The sequence below is a fragment of the Engraulis encrasicolus genome, chromosome 9, assembly GCF_034702125.1.
Source record: "Engraulis encrasicolus isolate BLACKSEA-1 chromosome 9, IST_EnEncr_1.0, whole genome shotgun sequence".
NCBI classification, from domain to species: domain Eukaryota; kingdom Metazoa; phylum Chordata; class Actinopteri; order Clupeiformes; family Engraulidae; genus Engraulis; species Engraulis encrasicolus.
Genome location: NC_085865.1, coordinates 8,036,196 through 8,057,152, shown reverse-complemented (window position 1 = coordinate 8,057,152; position 20,957 = coordinate 8,036,196). Strand labels below are relative to the sequence as shown.

Genomic DNA, 20,957 nt, shown 5'->3' with positions numbered 1-20,957 from the left:
CATCTGTGATGTTTATCTGAAGTTATTACTATGAACAGCAAGTCTTGTCATATTCCCTGCATTGCATTTGCTATGTGCTACGCCCACTGCTAGGAACTAACATTCGCAACGCTGAGCAGTACTGAGAAGCTAAAACAGCTAATTTTGCTAAAGAGGAAGTCGGCCTAAGCACACGGCGGAGATTGCCCGACTCTACCGTCTGTATGGCTCTGGGTAAGGTAAGTCTGAATGAAGGATCCCTGTTATCTCAGCATTGGAGAAGTGTTTCACATTTTTCATTCAATTTCTTTTACGCTGCATCCCATTCTGTATCATTGTTCCATGTCCACCATTGCTTACTGTTTGCCACCATGTGCCATGATAGATCAGCCGAGACTTGTAATATGGGAAATGTATTGCATTTATTTATTTACGAATTTATTTACAAATCCTCCAAATACACACAAAAGCATACATGTACATATTTATATAATGTCATCGTCGGTACATCCTTTTTGGTCAGTGGTTATTGTTACATCGCTTGTGATTGTGGATAGATTAGTGGGATATTGGTAGCGGTCTTATGGTTAAGCTGAATGGAGAACGATTCTCCTCAGAAGCAATGGCATGCCTTCTCGTCTTCACTCCTGCTGGTGTGCTCACGCCTCAGCAGGGGTGTATAAAAGAAAAGAAGAGGTCTTTTCCAAAATGAGATATATCCAATTTATATAATGTTGGGAAATTGACATTTTTGTATTGGGATTTCCATTGAAATGCATAGCAAAATGCATTCTTATAGAGGTTTTAAAGTATGTTCTCAAAATATTTGAATGGCAAGAATTCAGACATAGATGATAGGACATCTTAACATTCAATCCCAATATTAAAATGCAAAAAGTCAAAAATGGTGGACATAGCGTTTTGGAAAAGAGCTCTTCAAAGTAGAAGTAAATGCATAATTAAGTACTAGTAGTATGATGCATAGCTGTTACACCAGTCAGCGCAGCTGAAAGTTTAAGGTCGCGCCCGGGACAAAGTCATCTGAAAGGGCCCCTTCTTGTTTGCTTTGATGACCCCATTCTGGGCCCCCAATCTCTGTGGGCCTGTGACAACTGAGCCCCTTGCCCCTAACCCCCCATGTCGGCTTCTCTAACATCAGTTATATTCCACTGTGCATAATGGGTACCTACTGAGGGTGTTTGCTTCTCTCTTACTTCTACTTGAAATAAACACACCTCTGCTGCTCAGGGGTGCGTTTCTCGAAAGCGTAGTTGTTAGCCAGTTAGCAACTTGGGTAGTTGCCAATGGGAAACGGCAATGCAAACAACAAAGTAGCTAACGTAGTTAGCAACTATGATTTTGAGAAATGCACCCCTGGTGTGGCCGCCGCCCAGGAGTTCTCATTCTTCACCTCCGGTGCACATGCGGAACATAATCGTCACCATGGCCGCAGCCAGACCAGGGATCAGCCAGTTGGACCACCAACTGTGAGACAGAGGAGGAGGAAGAGGGGAGAGAGAGAGAGAGAGAGAGAGAGAGAGAGAGAGAGAGAGAGAGAGAGAGAGAGAGAGAGAGAGAGAGAGAGAGAGAGAGAGAGACAGAGACAGAGACAGAGACAGAGAGACAGAGAGAGGTTACATGGTGAAATGGTGGAAAACTGTGAAACTAAGACAACGTTCACAAATTCATATAATCATTTTAAGTGATATAAAGGTCATATATATTTTTAACAAATCTGTCCAGACCTTGATGTTTCATGAATGGTGGTGACAGCGCTCTCCTGTAGGGAGAACGAGAGAAGGTATCAGTACTGTTGACATAATTTTACCTGTGCTCAGTGGTGTAGTCTACGTAGAACGCAGGTATACGCAGTATACCCATTTCAACATTTTAGGGATTTCAGTATAGCCTACCCACTTCAAATTGATTAGTCCATTATTTAGAATAGCACAAATATATACAGTATATCCAACCCAAAAACGCTCAAATATACAGTATACCGCAAAAAAGTAGACTACACCACTGTCTGTGCTTGTAGTCTAGGTGTTAAGAACATAGAACATAAAGTTCAAGAAGGTAGGTCTGCACACTGCGGAATACGCTCAAAAAAATAACGTTTATTAAATCAAAACAGCAGCGTTTTGATCTGTTTTTAATTGAATACACTTTCTTTTTTGGAGCTTATTCCACAGTGTGCAGACCTACCTTCTTGAACTGTCTGATACTTTTGTCTGGCACCTGCAACAAGTGACTTTGGATGTGCGCACCACCCTACCCAAAACAAAACTGGTAGCTGCCTATAGTTTAGATTCGAGAGTCCCTCCCTAGTGCCGATACACAGTACATGTACCATTACCACTATGTTCACTAAAAGTGTTCACCCTACCCAAATCGACAAACATAGAACATAAATCCACAAAAATATGACTGCCTTAGGGAAGGAGAGAAAGCGATCAACATTTCAGGTGTGGTTAGTAACAGATCTGGAAAGACCTTACAGTTAAGGATTTTAGTTTTACAAAGTCTGAAATGAAACTGCAGTTAGATATCAGTAGGGAATTTTGTTGCCAAAGAAATATGTGGCCTATTTTTTTAATTATAATTCTTGGGCAGACATTAATGGGTGCGTTCCAATATGCGACCTTGCGCCCTCCACTTGTGCTTGTGGCCTCGTACCAGGAAGTAATACGTCATGATGACATCACTGACAACAGCATTACATTTCAATATCTTGCAAAAGCTCAATTGTTAAGTAATTTTCTCATTTGCAAACTGGATGGTGAATGAAGAATAGTCCCCTAAAAATTGTTTTGGCTAGGCTGACAGCGGGTAAACTTTGTTTTCTCCACGGAGGAGGGGCCAGAAGGCGGGGGCGAGGCCACAAGCACAAGTGGAGGACGCAAGGTAGCATATTGGAGTGCACACATTGTGTCCTTGAAATGTGAACCGAACAGTATGAATGCTGGATAGCAACGAATTACTGGGACTAAAGCCTATCGTTTCTCAGCATGCAGCACGCACATCATCACAGATTAACGGCCCAGAGGCAAAGTAGTACTGAAAGGCATGGCATGGCATATCTGAGTCAAAGTGGAAAACTGCTATTTTTACTACGATCTTACCACAGAACAGGATATAATTGCTGTGAATACTGTGACAGACACAAACAGTGCATCTGCACATTGCAGAATACTACACTTAAACACATAATGCAGTGTTTTGGACACTTTGAAAACTGTAATTCTGGGGGAAATGTGACAAGATGCAATATTGAAAAACTCATCTGTCGTGTTGAGTGCAGTAGTTGGTAGACATGGTACCCTTAATTCCTAATTCCAAATTATGACATAGTCTATGTAAATTGGACGCAAACTTTGGGGGTGGGGGCACAGCAACCTGTAGCCTAGGGGCCCCAGGCCATCGTAGCCTCTTAGTGCAGATGGGAGTTTCCGGCGGGCCTATTCACTATTTGTTGAAAATACTCAACAACATCATAACAACATTGCTATGACATTACAGAGAGCTTTAAGTAACCGATTAAGACATAGCCATTACAATTTTTGGTGAAAGTAAGTAAGCTTATAACATAGGCTCTACGCTAAGGGGTTAACCCGGCCCTAGTTGTGCTGGAAACTTCCTCTGGCCCAATGCCTGCATGTCTGCTGCCATGGTCACACAACTACCCTGAACTTTAACCTTTGGCCATGAGTGGCGGGCAGGACGTGATTACATGATCTCACCACAACAGAGGATTGATTTGACTGATCAAAGGTAAACATGCAAAGTTTGAATTGGAGGTACAACCCAAGGATTAACCATTATTACCTCATTAATACAAGACATTAGGTAACTGTAGTGTACTTACAGGGGGCTTGGCAATTTTATCCCGATCGTCCTTTGAAAAAGAAAGAGACAGTATTTAAAGACAGTGGCATAACACAAATGCAAGCAATTACACAACACAAAGATATTTGGCAGCAGTTCACAACAATATCACAATGCAATCAACACTACGATATCTGATATTACACACAATCTCAAAATGCACATGATTGGTTACTGTGTAAATATTGTACGCATGTTAATAAGAAGTATAAGAGAAAGTGAGAAAGAGGGATAAAAAAGTAGTTATTTGGAAAGTTTTATAACATTCAGTAGGTAGATGAAATCTAGATGCCATCCTGTTAACACTGACGCATTGCTTTCATTTACATATTGCAATGTTTGCATTTAACACAAAAAGTAATGCAAAACTATAGATTTGCATTGCCTAGGGCATTACCAGTGCATGTGGGCAACAAAATAACATGTCTCCCTAATCAAATGAGTCTGTCCCCTGTTATTACTGCGGCCAACCAGGACCGTGTACAGTTGTAGATCTGATGAGTGATGAGGGAGGATACCCAGCAGCAGCCAGGGTTGGCTTAATGCACAGGCTAGATATGGCTGCAGCCTTGGGGCCCCCACTTTCCAGGGGGCCCCCTGATTGGCCAAAAGTGAAAAATTGCAGAATTGTGACTAGATGCAATATTGAAAAAATATATAGTTTTTATTCAATACAGTTGCTAGACATGTTATCCTCAATTTCTAGCTTGTAATTATGACACTATCTACAGTATGTAAATTTGTGGCGAAATTTGCCTCCTGGGGGCCCCACGGCAACCTGTAGCCTAGGGGCCCCAGGCCATCTTAATCCGGCCCTGGCAGCAGCACATTTAGCTGTGTTACTTCAACACAGAAGACCAAATGAACAAACAAGTGTTCTGTGAGGTTCTCCTCCAAACTTCAAACTCCTCCAAACTCCAAACTCCCCCATCTTTCATTTTATTCTTTTATTTTATCTCTTCTCTATGTAATTTTTGACTGTTGTCTACCTTGGTATGGACCATGTATTTTGAATCTGATGTAAATAAAGAATTGAACTGACTTGAAATAAACTGTAGACAGAACCAGTGGTAGACCTTATTCCCTGAGTGTTAAATCAATGAATGCTGCACATGTTTTGTGAGTTGAGAGTTGATTCAACAATCTCAGAGTCAAATGTAACAAGCCTACTCTCTTACGAGTTGAATAAACATAGCAAAATCTACTGTGTGATTGTTGTCGGTTTCACAGTTTTATGGAGACGATTTCATTTTACAGCAGCAATCAATGACCATGACGCCAGTTGACTGGCCAGCAAATTCACCTCATCTGAACCCAGTAGACATAATACACAGTGAAAATTGGTCCACATTGCTCCAGGGGCTGTAACCAATACCCAGTAAATAACTAAATCCCTTGGGATAAAATCTTTAGCTATGTGTAATGTAATGTAGGCTAATCATGTCGATTAAAATATTCAAGAGGACCAACTAAGTATAGCACAAACATAAATTAAGATAGTTTGCAATACATTTCAGAGGCTTGATATATAATTTAAAAAAAAACTAACCCCTCATTGCAACTGCACTTGTTCTGTATATTTCCTGTGCACTTTGTATTTGCTTGTGATGTTGCCTTGATTATGTCCTCTTTTGAAAGTCGCTTTGGTTATAAAGCGTCTGCCAAATGCAATGTAATGTAATATATTCTCTTCAAAAATGCTTTAATACATGTGTAATGTGTAATTTTCCAATTTGCTGAGCTACTGCATGTTGCGCTTTCATTATCTGTGAGCCAAATTAATCTCATTTCAAGAAATAAAGGCTCTTTTCACTCTGCTGAAAGTATAATAAATACTGTATATACAATATGAAGAGGCTTCACTTTCTGAAAAATGGAAAAGGGACGACAAAAATATTCAATATTGTTTTTTAGCTTTACCAGTACATGGATATGGTAATGGTTTACATGCTTTACTGCCATGGGACTGTATATCCATGATGTAGGTTGAGAAACTAAGGTGCTGTTTCCACATAGCAGGATAGTTTTTTAGCAGGGTATTTTTTTCTCCTGTTTAGGTGTAAACGCAACATGTGTATAAAAATAAATCCTCCATTGTAACAAATGCGTTTCAGCCCCCTAAATAGGATATTTTTTTCTCCTGCTTTTTTCACCTGGATTTTAAATATCTGCTATGTGGAAACAGAAGGCCAAAACCAATGCAAAACCAATGCAACCAGGAGAAAAAAATATCCACATATAAAAATATCCAGCTACGTGGAAACAGCACCTTAGTAATCTCTATAAAACACAATTATTTTATAAAGGTGCATAACCCTTATGTTATATGACTTTCATAACATTGCATTTAGCTAACACTTTTTTTATCAAAAGCAAGTATTTTGCAACTATGCATGCTATGACATTGAAATAGATTTCAGCTAGCTAGCTTACAAGCTCTAAATATGAACTGACTTACAATGACTTTCGTCAGAGTATCCAGAGCAGACATGAGTGAAGTTTGAGGAGAGCACTAGATATTCACTCCACCACCGATGTGCACTGTCCCCTGAGGGTACAGGAATCAAAACTACATTCCTTCCCCTCAAACACCAACTCCTTGACCCCAAGGTCACAGCTGCGTGCAGTCAGTGTGTAGGGTGTGTTGGGTCAGGGTGTTATATCAGTGGAAAAGATAGTTGAGTGTTTTCTCTTTTTTTAATCCCCATAGTAAAGTGAGAAATCAAAACCGAGAAACCAAAACCGAATCTGAATCATCGGAAAAAGTATTGAATCAATCGAATGTGAATTGCCCATGACGTTTCGTTTTTGTTATTGTGAAGGTCCTTCAAGAAAATCAAAAATTACGTCATGTGAGTGGGCTTAGAGTGTCCAGGTAGCCCTCCAGGAGTTATCATTCAATCATAGTATAGTTTGAGAACGATGTTAAGACATCGGTTAAGGATTTTGAACAAACAAGTAGCTATCGGTTAGCACCCTCAGTGGCCCTAGGGTAGCCCCTTGGAAGCCGTCGGACCCAGAAAGGTTTCTTAGAGAGCAGAAGAGTTGGTAGAGTGCTACTGGTGTCCCTTTCTTAGAGAGTTGATTTAACAACTCCTAAATTGTATGTGGTCCCAGGATATTCAAGTGTTAAATTGACACTGCATGTCTTACCAGAGAGAGTAGAGAGAGAGAGGTTCCGTTGGCCCATTGTTTCCGGGTTCTATTATTGCAAGGGGGAGGGGGGGAAATCCCCCTTTAGGCAGACCTAGGCAGACCTAAGGACTGTTCTAGTCAATGCTAGGAGCATTATGACACGCCCCTTTAGGCAGACCGGAACCTGGTCAAGTTAGGTGCCCATAGCAACCTATTACATTGGCATATCTCTATATACTTAAAGAATCTCTGGTCTTACTGTGTGTATGCAGCGGGGTCAAAGACGTGCAAAATGAAATTGTCATTTAGTGTAACGGATACCTTCTGCTGACTGTAACTGTAAAAAACACGACTCTTTTTATTTTATTTTTTTCCAGTGAACTCATGAAAGCCTCGGCTGTCATCCATTCACTTGAAACTATTTAAAAATCATGTTTTGTCAGCAGAAGGTATCCGTTACACTGAATGACAATGCCATTTTGCACGTCTTTGACCCAGCTGCTGTGTTGCCAGTGGCCATGCACTCTCACCTAATAGATGTATCACACAGTAAACAGTAACACTGCCCTCTTGCCTGCAATGGTTAATTTATCAATCTGCTCGGCATGTCATCGTGACTCATAAACTTTCTTCCTACACTCCCACACAACTGTGTGGCTTTGTCCTTCAAGCTAGTCAAGTCCAGTCAAGTCATTTCTATTTGTTTAGCACATATCACAAAGGTTTTTTTTTTTTCAAATTCATTCATTGTCATGATGAGGTTTCAACCTTGCCTGCTTCCTCAGATTCACTAACAAACAGAGGCTTGACACATTATCAACATTTCAAAAAACGTCACTTTTTTGTGCAGCACCAGGGATTGTGCCCGAGCAAAGCCACAAGTGTGTTACATACTCAATGTTTCCATCGAACATTTGTTAGTCAAGGTGGGTGGGGGGGGGGTGACAGACAGACATGTGACAGACATGTGACTATCATGACTAGGAAGGCTTTGTTTTGCAGTTTCTAATGAAATACGATGCGGAAACTCCCAAAATGAATTCACAATACGAGATCTACATCTTTTCAGGGGAAGACATGTGGCATCCAGGTGCTATGGGACATACTGTAGCCCCTTAATGCACGCTGTACCTCGAGTGTCCGCTGTAATAGTCACTACCACAGTACTACAATGCTATGGCATGACACAGGGCCTTTAGTAATGCACTACAACTTGGTCATTGCCATTCTGGTAACAGCTTACATCCTTAGCCCCATATTGCACACTGTAACACCAGTGGCACACTGTTATAGTCACTGAAAAGTTAACCACCGTAGTACCTGTACTACAATACTGTGACATAACACAGGCCCTTTAGTAATGCACTGCAACTTGGTCATTGCCGTTCTGGTAACAGCAAGTTTATAACGCCGTGTCTCTACGGGCTAAGGTAAATACAAACCTTTTTCAACTTGGGGCCCCCTTGAAATTGTCACAAATGTTCGGGGCCCTCCTCTGACCCAATTAAGAATAAAACTCAAATAAATCAACAGCAACACACATCAAAATGAGATTACAATTTTTAGAAAATGATTTCAAGGCCCACTTGGAATACCTTCATGGCCCACCAGTGGGCCCCGGCCCATAGGTTGAAAATCACTGGGCTAAGGTAAATGCAAACCAACCGCTGACATGAAAAGCACACACGAACGCCTCACCATGTGGTATTTTCCACTGAACAGAATATTGTGATACACAAGTTGCCCAGATGAGATAACGTTTGACCTTTTCAACTGGCGGAGTGAAATTGTAGTTTATTTATCTCAAAAACGAATGCTATTTTTATTTTCTTATAGAGGTTTTAAAGTATGTTCTCAAAATATTTGAATGGCAAGAATTCAGACATAGATGATAGGACATCTTAACATTCAATCCCAATATTAAAATGCAAAAAGTCAAAAATGGTGGACATAGCGTTTTGGAAAAGAGCTCTTCAAAGTAGAAGTAAATGCATAATTAAGTACTAGTAGTATGATGCATAGCTGTTACACCAGTCAGCGCAGCTGAAAGTTTAAGGTCGCGCCCGGGACAAAGTCATCTGAAAGGGCCCCTTCTTGTTTGCTTTGATGACCCCATTCTGGGCCCCCAATCTCTGTGGGCCTGTGACAACTGAGCCCCTTGCCCCTAACCCCCCATGTCGGCTTCTCTAACATCAGTTATATTCCACTGTGCATAATGGGTACCTACTGAGGGTGTTTGCTTCTCTCTTACTTCTACTTGAAATAAATACACCTCTGCTGCTCAGGGGTGCGTTTCTCGAAAGCGTAGTTGTTAGCCAGTTAGCAACTTGGGTAGTTGCCAATGGGAAACGGCAATGCAAACAACAAAGTAGCTAACGTAGTTAGCAACTATGATTTTGAGAAATGCACCCCTGGTGTGGCCGCCGCCCAGGAGTTCTCATTCTTCACCTCCGGTGCACATGCGGAACATAATCGTCACCATGGCCGCAGCCAGACCAGGGATCAGCCAGTTGGACCACCAACTGTGAGACAGAGGAGGAGGAAGAGGGGAGAGAGAGAGAGAGAGAGAGAGAGAGACAGACAGAGAGAGAGAGAGAGAGAGAGAGAGAGAGAGAGAGAGACAGAGACAGAGACAGAGACAGAGAGACAGAGAGAGGTTACATGGTGAAATGGTGGAAAACTGTGAAACTAAGACAACGTTCACAAATTCATATAATCATTTTAAGTGATATAAAGGTCATATATATTTTTAACAAATCTGTCCAGACCTTGATGTTTCATGAATGGTGGTGACAGCGCTCTCCTGTAGGGAGAACGAGAGAAGGTATCAGTACTGTTGACATAATTTTACCTGTGCTCAGTGCTGTAGTCTACGTAGAACGCAGGTATACGCAGTATACCCATTTCAACATTTTAGGGATTTCAGTATAGCCTACCCACTTCAAATTGATTAGTCCATTATTTAGAATAGCACAAATATATACAGTATATCCAACCCAAAAACGCTCAAATATACAGTATACCGCAAAAAAGTAGACTACACCACTGTCTGTGCTTGTAGTCTAGGTGTTAAGAACATAGAACATAAAGTTCAAGAAGGTAGGTCTGCACACTACGGAATACGCTCAAAAAATAACGTTTATTAAATCAAAACAGCAGCGTTTTGATCTGTTTTTAATTGAATACACTTTCTTTTTTGGAGCTTATTCCACAGTGTGCAGACCTACCTTCTTGAACTGTCTGATACTTTTGTCTGGCACCTGCAACAAGTGACTTTGGATGTGCGCACCACCCTACCCAAAACAAAACTGGTAGCTGCCTATAGTTTAGATTCGAGAGTCCCTCCCTAGTGCCGATACACAGTACATGTACCATTACCACTATGTTCACTAAAAGTGTTCACCCTACCCAAATCGACAAACATAGAACATAAATCCACAAAAATATGACTGCCTTAGGGAAGGAGAGAAAGCGATCAACATTTCAGGTGTGGTTAGTAACAGATCTGGAAAGACCTTACAGTTAAGGATTTTAGTTTTACAAAGTCTGAAATGAAACTGCAGTTAGATATCAGTAGGGAATTTTGTTGCCAAAGAAATATGTGGCCTATTTTTTTAATTATAATTCTTGGGCAGACATTAATGGGTGCGTTCCAATATGCGACCTTGCGCCCTCCACTTGTGCTTGTGGCCTCGTACCAGGAAGTAATACGTCATGATGACATCACTGACAACAGCATTACATTTCAATATCTTGCAAAAGCTCAATTGTTAAGTAATTTTCTCATTTGCAAACTGGATGGTGAATGAAGAATAGTCCCCTAAAAATTGTTTTGGCTAGGCTGACAGCGGGTAAACTTTGTTTTCTCCACGGAGGAGGGGCCAGAAGGCGGGGGCGAGGCCACAAGCACAAGTGGAGGACGCAAGGTAGCATATTGGAGTGCACACATTGTGTCCTTGAAATGTGAACCGAACAGTATGAATGCTGGATAGCAACGAATTACTGGGACTAAAGCCTATCGTTTCTAAGCATGCAGCACGCACATCATCACAGATTAACGGCCCAGAGGCAAAGTAGTACTGAAAGGCATGGCATGGCATATCTGAGTCAAAGTGGAAAACTGCTATTTTTACTACGATCTTACCACAGAACAGGATATAATTGCTGTGAATACTGTGACAGACACAAACAGTGCATCTGCACATTGCAGAATACTACACTTAAACACATAATGCAGTGTTTTGGACACTTTGAAAACTGTAATTCTGGGGGAAATGTGACAAGATGCAATATTGAAAAACTCATCTGTCGTGTTGAGTGCAGTAGTTGGTAGACATGGTACCCTTAATTCCTAATTCCAAATTATGACATAGTCTATGTAAATTGGACGCAAACTTTGGGGGTGGGGGCACAGCAACCTGTAGCCTAGGGGCCCCAGGCCATCGTAGCCTCTTAGTGCAGATGGGAGTTTCCGGCGGGCCTATTCACTATTTGTTGAAAATACTCAACAACATCATAACAACATTGCTATGACATTACAGAGAGCTTTAAGTAACCGATTAAGACATAGCCATTACAATTTTTGGTGAAAGTAAGTAAGCTTATAACATAGGCTCTGCGCTAAGGGGTTAACCCGGCCCTAGTTGTGCTGGAAACTTCCTCTGGCCCAATGCCTGCATGTCTGCTGCCATGGTCACACAACTACCCTGAACTTTAACCTTTGGCCATGAGTGGCGGGCAGGACGTGATTAAATGATCTCACCACAACAGAGGATTGATTTGACTGATCAAAGGTAAACATGCAAAGTTTGAATTGGAGGTACAACCCAAGGATTAACCATTATTACATCATTAATACAAGACATTAGGTAACTGTAGTGTACTTACAGGGGGCTTGGCAATTTTATCCCGATCGTCCTTTGAAAAAGAAAGAGACAATATTTAAAGACAGTGGCATAACACAAATGCAAGCTATTACACAACACAAAGATATTTGGCAGCAGTTCACAACAATATCACAATGCAATCAACACTATGATATCTGATATTACACACAATCTCAAAATGCACATGATTGGTTACTGTGTAAATATTGTACGTATGTTAATAAGAAGTATAAGAGAAGGTGAGAAAGAGGGATAAAAAAGTAGTTATTTGGAAAGTTTTATAACATTCAGTAGGTAGATGAAAACTAGACGCCATCCTGTTAACACTGACGCATTGCTTTCATTTACATATTGCAATGTTTGCATTTAACACAAAAAGTAATGCAAAACTATAGATTTGCATTGCCTAGGGCATTACCAGTGCATGTGGGCAAAAAAATAACATGTCTCCCTAATCAAATGAGTCTGTCCCCTGTTATTACTGCGGCCAACCAGGACCGTGTACAGTTGTAGATCTGATGAGTGATGAGGGAGGATACCCAGCAGCTGCCAGGGTTGGCTTAATGCACAGGCTAGATATGGCTGCAGCCTTAGGGCCCCAACTTTCCAGGGGGCCCCCTGATTGGCCAAAAGTGAAAAATTGCAGAATTGTGACTAGATGCAATATTGAAAAAATATATAGTTTTTATTCAATACAGTTGCTAGACATGTTATCCTCAATTTCTAGCTTGTAATTATGACACTATCTACAGTATGTAAATTTGTGGCGAAATTTGCCTCCTGGGGGCCCCACGGCAACCTGTAGCCTAGGGGCCCCAGGCCATCTTAATCCGGCCATGGCAGCAGCACATTTAGCTGTGTTACTTCAACACAGAAGACCAAATGAACAAACAAGTGTTCTGTGAGGTTCTCCTCCAAACTCCAAACTCCCCCATCTTTCATTTTATTCTTTTATTTTATCTCTTCTCTATGTAATTTTTGACTGTTGTCTACCTTGATATGGACCATGTATTTTGAATCTGATGTAAATAAAGAATTGAACTGACTTGAAATAAACTGTAGACAGAACCAGTGGTAGACCTTATTCCCTGAGTGTTAAATCAATGAATGCTGCACATGTTTTGTGAGTTGAGAGTTGATTCAACAATCTCAGAGTCAAATGTAACAAGCCTACTCTCTTAATTGTTGAATAAACATAGCAATATCTACTGTGTGATTGTTGTCGGTTTCACAGTTTTATGGAGACGATTTCATTTTACAGCAGCAATAAATGACCATGACGCCAGTTGACTGGCCAGCAAATTCACCTCATCTGAACCCAGTAGACATAATACACAGTGAAAATTGGTCCACATTGCTCCAGGGGCTGTAACCAATACCCAGTAAATAACTAAATCCCTTGGGATAAAATCTTTAGCTATGTGTAATGTAATGTAGGCTAATCATGTCGATTAAAATATTCAAGAGGACCAACTAAGTATAGCACAAACATAAATTAAGATAGTTTGCAATACATTTCAGAGGCTTGATATATAATTAAAAAAAAACTAACCCCTCATTGCAACTGCACTTGTTCTGTATATTTCCTGTGCACTTTGTATTTGCTTGTGATGTTGCCTTGATTATGTCCTCTTTTGAAAGTCGCTTTGGTTATAAAGCGTCTGCCAAATGCAATGTAATGTAATATATTCTCTTCAAAAATGCTTTAATACATGTGTAATGTGTAATTTTCCAATTTGCTGAGCTACTGCATGTTGCGCTTTCATTATCTGTGAGCCAAATTAATCTCATTTCAAGAAATAAAGGCTCTTTTCACTCTGCTGAAAGTATAATAAATACTGTATATACAATATGAAGAGGCTTCACTTTCTGAAAAATGGAAAAGGGACGACAAAAATATTCAATATTGTTTTTTAGCTTTACCAGTACATGGATATGGTAATGGTTTACATGCTTTACTGCCATGGGACTGTATATCCATGATGTAGGTTGAGAAACTAAGGTGCTGTTTCCACATAGCAGGATAGTTTTTTAGCAGGGTATTTTTTTCTCCTGTTTAGGTGTAAACGCAACATGTGTATAAAAATAAATCCTCCATTGTAACAAATGCGTTTCAGCCCCCTAAATAGGATATTTTTTTCTCCTGCTTTTTTCACCTGGATTTTAAATATCTGCTATGTGGAAACAGAAGGCCAAAACCAATGCAAAACCAATGCAACCAGGAGAAAAAAATATCCACATATAAAAATATCCAGCTACGTGGAAACAGCACCTTAGTAATCTCTATAAAACACAATTATTTTATAAAGGTGCATAACCCTTATGTTATATGACGTTCATAACATTGCATTTAGCTAACACTTTTTTTATCAAAAGCAAGTATTTTGCAACTATGCATGCTATGACATTGAAATAGATTTCAGCTAGCTAGCTTACAAGCTCTAAATATGAACTGACTTACAATGACTTTCGTCAGAGTATCCAGAGCAGACATGAGTGAAGTTTGAGGAGAGCACTAGATATTCACTCCACCACCTATGTGCACTGTCCCCTGAGGGTACAGGAATCAAAACTACATTCCTTCCCCTCAAACACCAACTCCTTGACCCCAAGGTCACAGCTGCGTGCAGTCAGTGTGTAGGGTGTGTTGGGTCAGGGTGTTATATCAGTGGAAAAGATAGTTGAGTGTTTTCTCTTTTTTTAATCCCCATAGTAAAGTGAGAAATCAAAACCGAGAAACCAAAACCGAATCTGAATCATCGGAAAAAGTATTGAATCAATCGAATGTGAATTGCCCATGACGTTTCGTTTTTGTTATTGTGAAGGTCCTTCAAGAAAATCAAAAATCACGTCATGTGAGTGGGCTAAGAGTGTCCAGGTAGCCCTCCAGGAGTTATCATTCAATCATAGTATAGTCGAGAACGATGTTAAGACATCGGTTAAGGATTTTGAACAAACAAGTAGCTATCGGTTAGCACCCTCAGTGGCCCTAGGGTAGCCCCTTGGAATCCGTCGGACCCAGAAAGGTTTCTTAGAGAGCAGAAGAGTTGGTAGAGTGCTACTGGTGTCCCTTTCTTAGAGAGTTGATTTAACAACTCCTAAATTGTATGTGGTCCCAGGATATTCAAGTGTTAAATTGACACTGCATGTCTTACCAGAGAGAGTAGAGAGAGAGAGGTTCCGTTGGCCCATTGTTTCCGGGTTCTATTATTGCAAGGGGGAGGGGGGGAAATCCCCCTTTAGGCAGACCTAGGCAGACCTAAGGACTGTTCTAGTCAATGCTAGGAGCATTATGACACGCCCCTTTAGGCAGACCGGAACCTGGTCAAGTTAGGTGCCCATAGCAACCTATTACATTGGCATATCTCTATATACTTAAAGAATCTCTGGTCTTACTGTGTGTATGCAGCGGGGTCAAAGACGTGCAAAATGAAATTGTCATTTAGTGTAACGGATACCTTCTGCTGACTGTAACTGTAAAAAACACGACTCTTTTTATTTTATTTTTTTCCAGTGAACTCATGAAAGCCTCGGCTGTCATCCATTCACTTGAAACTATTTAGAAATCATGTTTTGTCAGCAGAAGGTATCCGTTACACTGAATGACAATGCCATTTTGCACGTCTTTGACCCAGCTGCTGTGTTGCCAGTGGCCATGCACTCTCACCTAATAGATGTATCACACAGTAAACAGTAACACTGCCCTCTTGCCTGCAATGGTTAATTTATCAATCTGCTCGGCATGTCATCGTGACTCATAAACTTTCTTCCTACACTCCCACACAACTGTGTGGCTCTGTCCTTCAAGCTAGTCAAGTCCAGTCAAGTCATTTCTATTTGTTTAGCACATATCACAAAGGTTTTTTTTTTTTCAAATTCATTCATTGTCATGATGAGGTTTCAACCTTGCCTGCTTCCTCAGATTCACTAACAAACAGAGGCTTGACACATTATCAACATTTCAAAAAACGTCACTTTTTTGTGCAGCACCAGGGATTGTGCCCGAGCAAAGCCACAAGTGTGTTACATACTCAATGTTTCCATCGAACATTTGTTAGTCAAGGTGGGGGGGGGGGGGGGGGGGGGGGGGGGGGGGGGTGACAGACAGACATGTGACAGACATGTGACTATCATGACTAGGAAGGCTTTGTTTTGCAGTTTCTAATGAAATACGATGCGGAAACTCCCAAAATGAATTCACAATACGAGATCTACATCTTTTCAGGGGAAGACATGTGGCATCCAGGTGCTATGGGACATACTGTAGCCCCTTAATGCACGCTGTACCTCGAGTGTCCGCTGTAATAGTCACTACCACAGTACTACAATGCTATGGCATGACACAGGGCCTTTAGTAATGCACTGCAACTTGGTCATTGCCATTCTGGTAACAGCTTACATCCTTAGCCCCATACTGCACACTGTAACACCAGTGGCACGCTGTTATAGTCACTGAAAAGTTAACCACCATAGTACCTGTACTACACTACTATGACATAACACAGGCCCTTTAGTAATGCACTGCAACTTGGTCATTGCCGTTCTGGTAACAGCAAGTTTATAACACCGTGTCTCTACGGGCTAAGGTAAATACAAACCTTTTTCAACTTGGGGACCCCTTGAAATTGTCACAAATGTTCGGGGCCCTCCTCTGACCCAATTAAGAATAAAACTCAAATAAATCAACAGCAACACACATCAAAATGAGATTACAATTTTTAGAAAATGATTTCAAGGCCCACTTGGAATACCTTCATGGCCCACCAGTGGGCCCCGGCCCATAGGTTGAAAATCACTGGGCTAAGGTAAATGCAAACCAACCGCTGACATGAAAAGCACACATGAACGCCTCACCATGTGGTATTTTCAGAATATTGTGATACACAAGTTGCCCAGATGAGATAACGTTTGACCTTTTCAACTGGCGGAGTGAAATTGTAGTTTATTTATCTCAAAAACGAATGCTATTTTTTGGTAGGCATCGCAAATATCTTGAATGGCAGGGTAAACACATCCCCTTTCCCATGGCAGGTGAATACACCACCAGTCAAGTTGGGAGGTGTTTATTGTTATGGTGGCTGCCTCGGCAATAAAGTGTTAAGGGAAACTCTGTTAGTAGGTAAACTGGTTTGTGCAGATGGGGCCCTTTCAGTCTTTGCTGAAAAGACTCAACTACATCGTAACAACATGGCTATGACATTACTGAGAGGCTTAAGAAACAGACATAAGACTTGGAAATAAGTTTGGTGACAGTACGGTTATTACATAGAATCTGAAGGTGTATGTAACTTACGTATTTAGGTTTAGCTAATTTCTGTCGAGAGTTACATCTTCATTCTCAGATTCAGGCTGAATGTGTAACGGAGGCCAACTTGTCATAGCAATGTTGTTATGATGTAGTTGAGTCTTGTCAGCAATGCGCCCGCCGACGGGCCCATCTGTGCTAAGAGGCTACTAAAACATGATTATAGAGCCACAGTCAGGTGGGTCGATCTTTACCGGATGCAGCTCTCCGATGATCATGTCCTTGGCCATCTCCCGGGCGTCAGTCGAGTGTCCGACGTCCTCAAAGCTCTCTGTGGCGTCTCCGCCTCCCTGCTCTCGCAACACCTCCTCTCCTCCAGGGTGCTGTCAGAGTTACAATTGATGTATCAACGCAGTGGTTCTCAAACTTTTTTGTGTGAAGTAGCGTACCACACGAGAAAATATTGAGCTCTCCGACTACCACCTTGACAACCAACATCAGAATATCGCAGCAAATGTCTTTCATTCACTTTTTCCAGTCAATACAGGAGAGGTTCGTAATGGCATCAACGGCTACGGTCACATTCAGTGCAAGTTTGTTTTCTTGCTTGCCTAGTATTATTCTGCATTATGTTTTCAGATTCATACAGTTCAATATTACAAAATGTGAGACCAAAAGACATTTTCGACTGCAACAACTTGATCAGGCTTCAAATCATTGCACAAAAAATGAATTCTTCCAAGTACCACCAGAGATGTCTCAAGTACCAACAGTGGTACGCATACCACAGTTTAAGCTCCACTGTATTAACGTACATGCATGCGGTCAATGGGGATTTCTAGTAGCTGACAGGTGGCAACCACAGCTAATGTCACTCTTGTATGAATTAAATAAATTAATTAATAATGGGTAATTCATGTACAGGCTGAATGTTAATGCTGTTTACAAGTGAATATTTTTGTTTTCTTTTGGGATTTGAAACTAGGCCCTACTGTAGGTTTCAAACCTGGGAAAACAAGATCATCTCCCTAATCGTAAGGGCACATCTGGCTGTTGCTGTTGTGATTTAATTATTTTTTTCTCAACGTTGTGAGCATACTTTATTTGCGGTAACACTATAAGAGTGGGCTATTTGGAAAGCTGGAGATGTCGTGCTGACATGTCGACACACAATCCTTTATTCAAACACTTCTTATTTGCATTTGAATCAATTTTGCCCGTGACTACACTGGGAATTGTTTTGCTAATGATTTCATTTTTAATTCCTGTTGAATGTTGATAGCTTTTACATTTTAACAGTGCACCATCTCTCTCTCTCTCTCTCTCTCTCTCTCTCTCTCTCTCTCTCTCTCTCTCTCAAGGGGTTACAGTTATTATTGAGAATAATATCTTATCTAGTTCTTTTTCCTGCTGAGTCATTAATAGCCCTCCAGTCCCCATTATAAATATCAATCATCAGCAACATTATGACTCAGCATCTTTTGTCAGTAGGCTATTGGGTCTCAGCTTGTAGCAGGTATGCATGTTATTATTGCTTGCGCATTTGGGTAACCTACCGACTACTGGAGACAGACCTCATTATGAAATTAAGAGTGTACCGTCACACTGGTTGAATGTTCGGGCAGTGAAAGTTCTATAGAATTCTGAGCGTCATTCAAAACAATATGGAATTGTAGAATCTTGCATTGTTATAGAATGCATTCTTTTTATAGAATGCTCAAAAACCCACACTAATTTAATTTGAAGTGTGGCAAATAATGTGGGGGTGTCCCAAACAATGAGGGGGTGTCCCAATCATTCCCAGCACCCCCGCCCCTTGTTTGCGTGACAACTTCACTACAAGAAAAGCCAGGGCTACCTACACACAGCCCAATATACAAAACAATAGCACGTTATGTTGCGTCATCTGACTGGGAATTCATATATTTTACTTCATATGATATTTTGTTTTAAGGAATGGGTTTAACACAAATCTACAATCAGCATAATTTATTTGTAGGCTATAGCTGGTCATTATGAATTCGAGTTATACATTCTGCAAACGTTCATCGACAGAATATGGATTCATTACAGCCGAGAGACCAAATCTGTTACACACTGAAAGCAACGTTCGAAAATCATATTGTGTTCGACACCAGTAACAATTTAACTTTCCCACCTCTTCGAGGAATTTTGTAACATCGTAAACTTTGTGGTTGATGATGATCCAGGTACTCTTGAAGGAGTTCTGCTCTTCCACCTCTTGTAGTCGGTAATACTTGACAGGCGTATTGCCGTTGCCGTCTTTCCCCATCCTGAAATGGCACTTACAGAAATTAACAGCCAACAATTTCGCTTTTTTATTTAATACGTGACACCATCGATTGCTACACCGAAGTTGGGTCTGTAAAATCAACTTCCTGACATGGAATAGACCCGCCCATTAGTGTAACCCGCTACTTTGATTGGGTATTTCACTGTCTTGGCACTGACTGATTGGCCTCCTTGCGTGCAAAAATCTTGAAACATTATCAACACAGATAAGGACAAAGTTGACTGGGGCAGAGTTCAAAAAAGTTCAATGATTTTGTCTGTCATTGAGTGATACGTGCCTGTCGTGAGAGGAGAGGAGATTGTTTTTTTTTTTTTTTTCAAATGTATTTCCTTTTATTTTAATCATGAAATTAAATTGTCATTTCTGGATGAAAATACCAGTGTGTGATAAACAAATAATAAAGTCAAGGAGTGTTTTGTTAAGTTTTTGCAGACAGTGTGTGTCTCTATGTCCTTTAACACACCTCAAATACATGCAGCTAGGTGTCATGAGAGTTTAAACCAGGGAAGCAGACAGGGAGGGATAAAGGGGTCACTTGTCCCGGGCCGGGCCCAGGGAGGGAGATAGGGGCCCCAGAAGATGGGTCCTCATTACATTGTATGTATTGGTCTGGGGGGCCCTTTCAGATAGACTTTTTCCTGGGCCCAGCCAAAGCTGTCAGCGGCCCTGCGTGCAGCTAGGTGTCATGAGAGTTTAAACCAGGGCAGCCAACAGGGAGGGGTTCTCGTGCCGAAAAGCGAGTCCCTGCCAGAACACGAGTGCCCTCATTGAAACCAATGGAAACCAATGACCAATTTTTCAGATATTTTTTACCCATTTTTGCAGACAAATCCGACAATTTAAGATGGAAAGCCTATCAATAAAGCATCTACATTCCTGCTGGAAGTATTACAAAGAGCTGGTTACAATTTCAGTATTATTTCCATAAAAGAATCGAAGAATTGTCATAACAAATGTTACAGTTTCATTCAAATAGCTCATATTAAGTGGAGGACGAGTAATGTTTCATTAGCATATTTTTAGTTCATAAATTATATAATTAATTCTGCAAAAATTAGTATAATTTTCTCTCAAAAAATGTCATTGGTTTCAATGAGGGCACTCGTGTTCTGGCAGGAACTCGCTTTTCGGCACGACAGGGTCACTTGTCCCGGGCCCAGGGAGACAGGGGGCCCAAATTTGGGTCCTCCCTACATTGTTTGTACTGGATTTGGGGCCCTTTCAGATTACACTGTACTGGGCGAGGCTAAAGCTGTCAGCGGTCTTGGTTTTCAGAACTGAGTCAGCCAATAGGCCAACAGCAAGCAGGCCCAAAAGGCTTGCCAGATTTCCCTTTGAAATAAATCTCTGACTGCAGACTAATCTGTGAATTAGATTAGAGCAATTTATTGTTAATTTTGGCATACACACAACCATTTCGAATACTGTATTATAAGACAATCATGCCAAGTAGAAGATATTAATGGTAATATTTCCATTTCAATGAGATGTTAGTTTATCAAAGGAGCTTAAA

The 20,957-nt window shown here is 40.9% G+C and overlaps 1 protein-coding gene across 2 annotated transcripts; it reads right to left on the bottom strand.

Moving 5' to 3' along the window:
* Positions 1 to 382: 382 nt before the first annotated feature.
* LOC134455409 (cytochrome b5) lies at positions 383 to 19,543 on the bottom strand. 2 transcript variants are annotated; one of them, XM_063206433.1, is made up of 8 exons: positions 19,289 to 19,543; positions 17,385 to 17,513; positions 11,887 to 11,916; positions 9,768 to 9,802; positions 9,448 to 9,521; positions 3,845 to 3,874; positions 1,725 to 1,759; positions 383 to 1,464 (listed from the first exon to the last, which is right to left on the bottom strand). In XM_063206433.1, exons 1-6 carry the CDS (start codon positions 19,421 to 19,423, stop codon positions 3,861 to 3,863), a joined length of 417 nt encoding a protein of 138 aa, XP_063062503.1. In that variant the 5' UTR covers positions 19,424 to 19,543; the 3' UTR covers positions 383 to 1,464; positions 1,725 to 1,759; positions 3,845 to 3,860. The 2 variants fall into 2 exon arrangements, with proteins under 2 accessions (XP_063062503.1, XP_063062504.1); XM_063206434.1 differs by having other exon boundaries at positions 9,409 to 9,521; positions 19,289 to 19,542.
* Between the last annotated feature and the right edge of the window lie 1,414 nt (positions 19,544 to 20,957).

What these genes read in the sequence shown, in the direction of transcription:
- LOC134455409 (XM_063206433.1), bottom strand. Translation starts at nt 19,423, where the DNA reads ATGGGGAAAGACGGCAACGGCAATACGCCTGTCAAGTATTACCGACTA. An exon ending in TTACAAAATTCCTCGAAGAG is followed by an intron (nt 17,514 to 19,288) that starts GTGGGAAAGTTA and finishes TAACTCTGACAG; the next exon opens with CACCCTGGAGGAGAGGAGGT. An exon ending in TCATCGGAGAGCTGCATCCG is followed by an intron (nt 11,917 to 17,384) that starts GTAAAGATCGAC and finishes TCTTTTTCAAAG; the next exon opens with GACGATCGGGATAAAATTGC.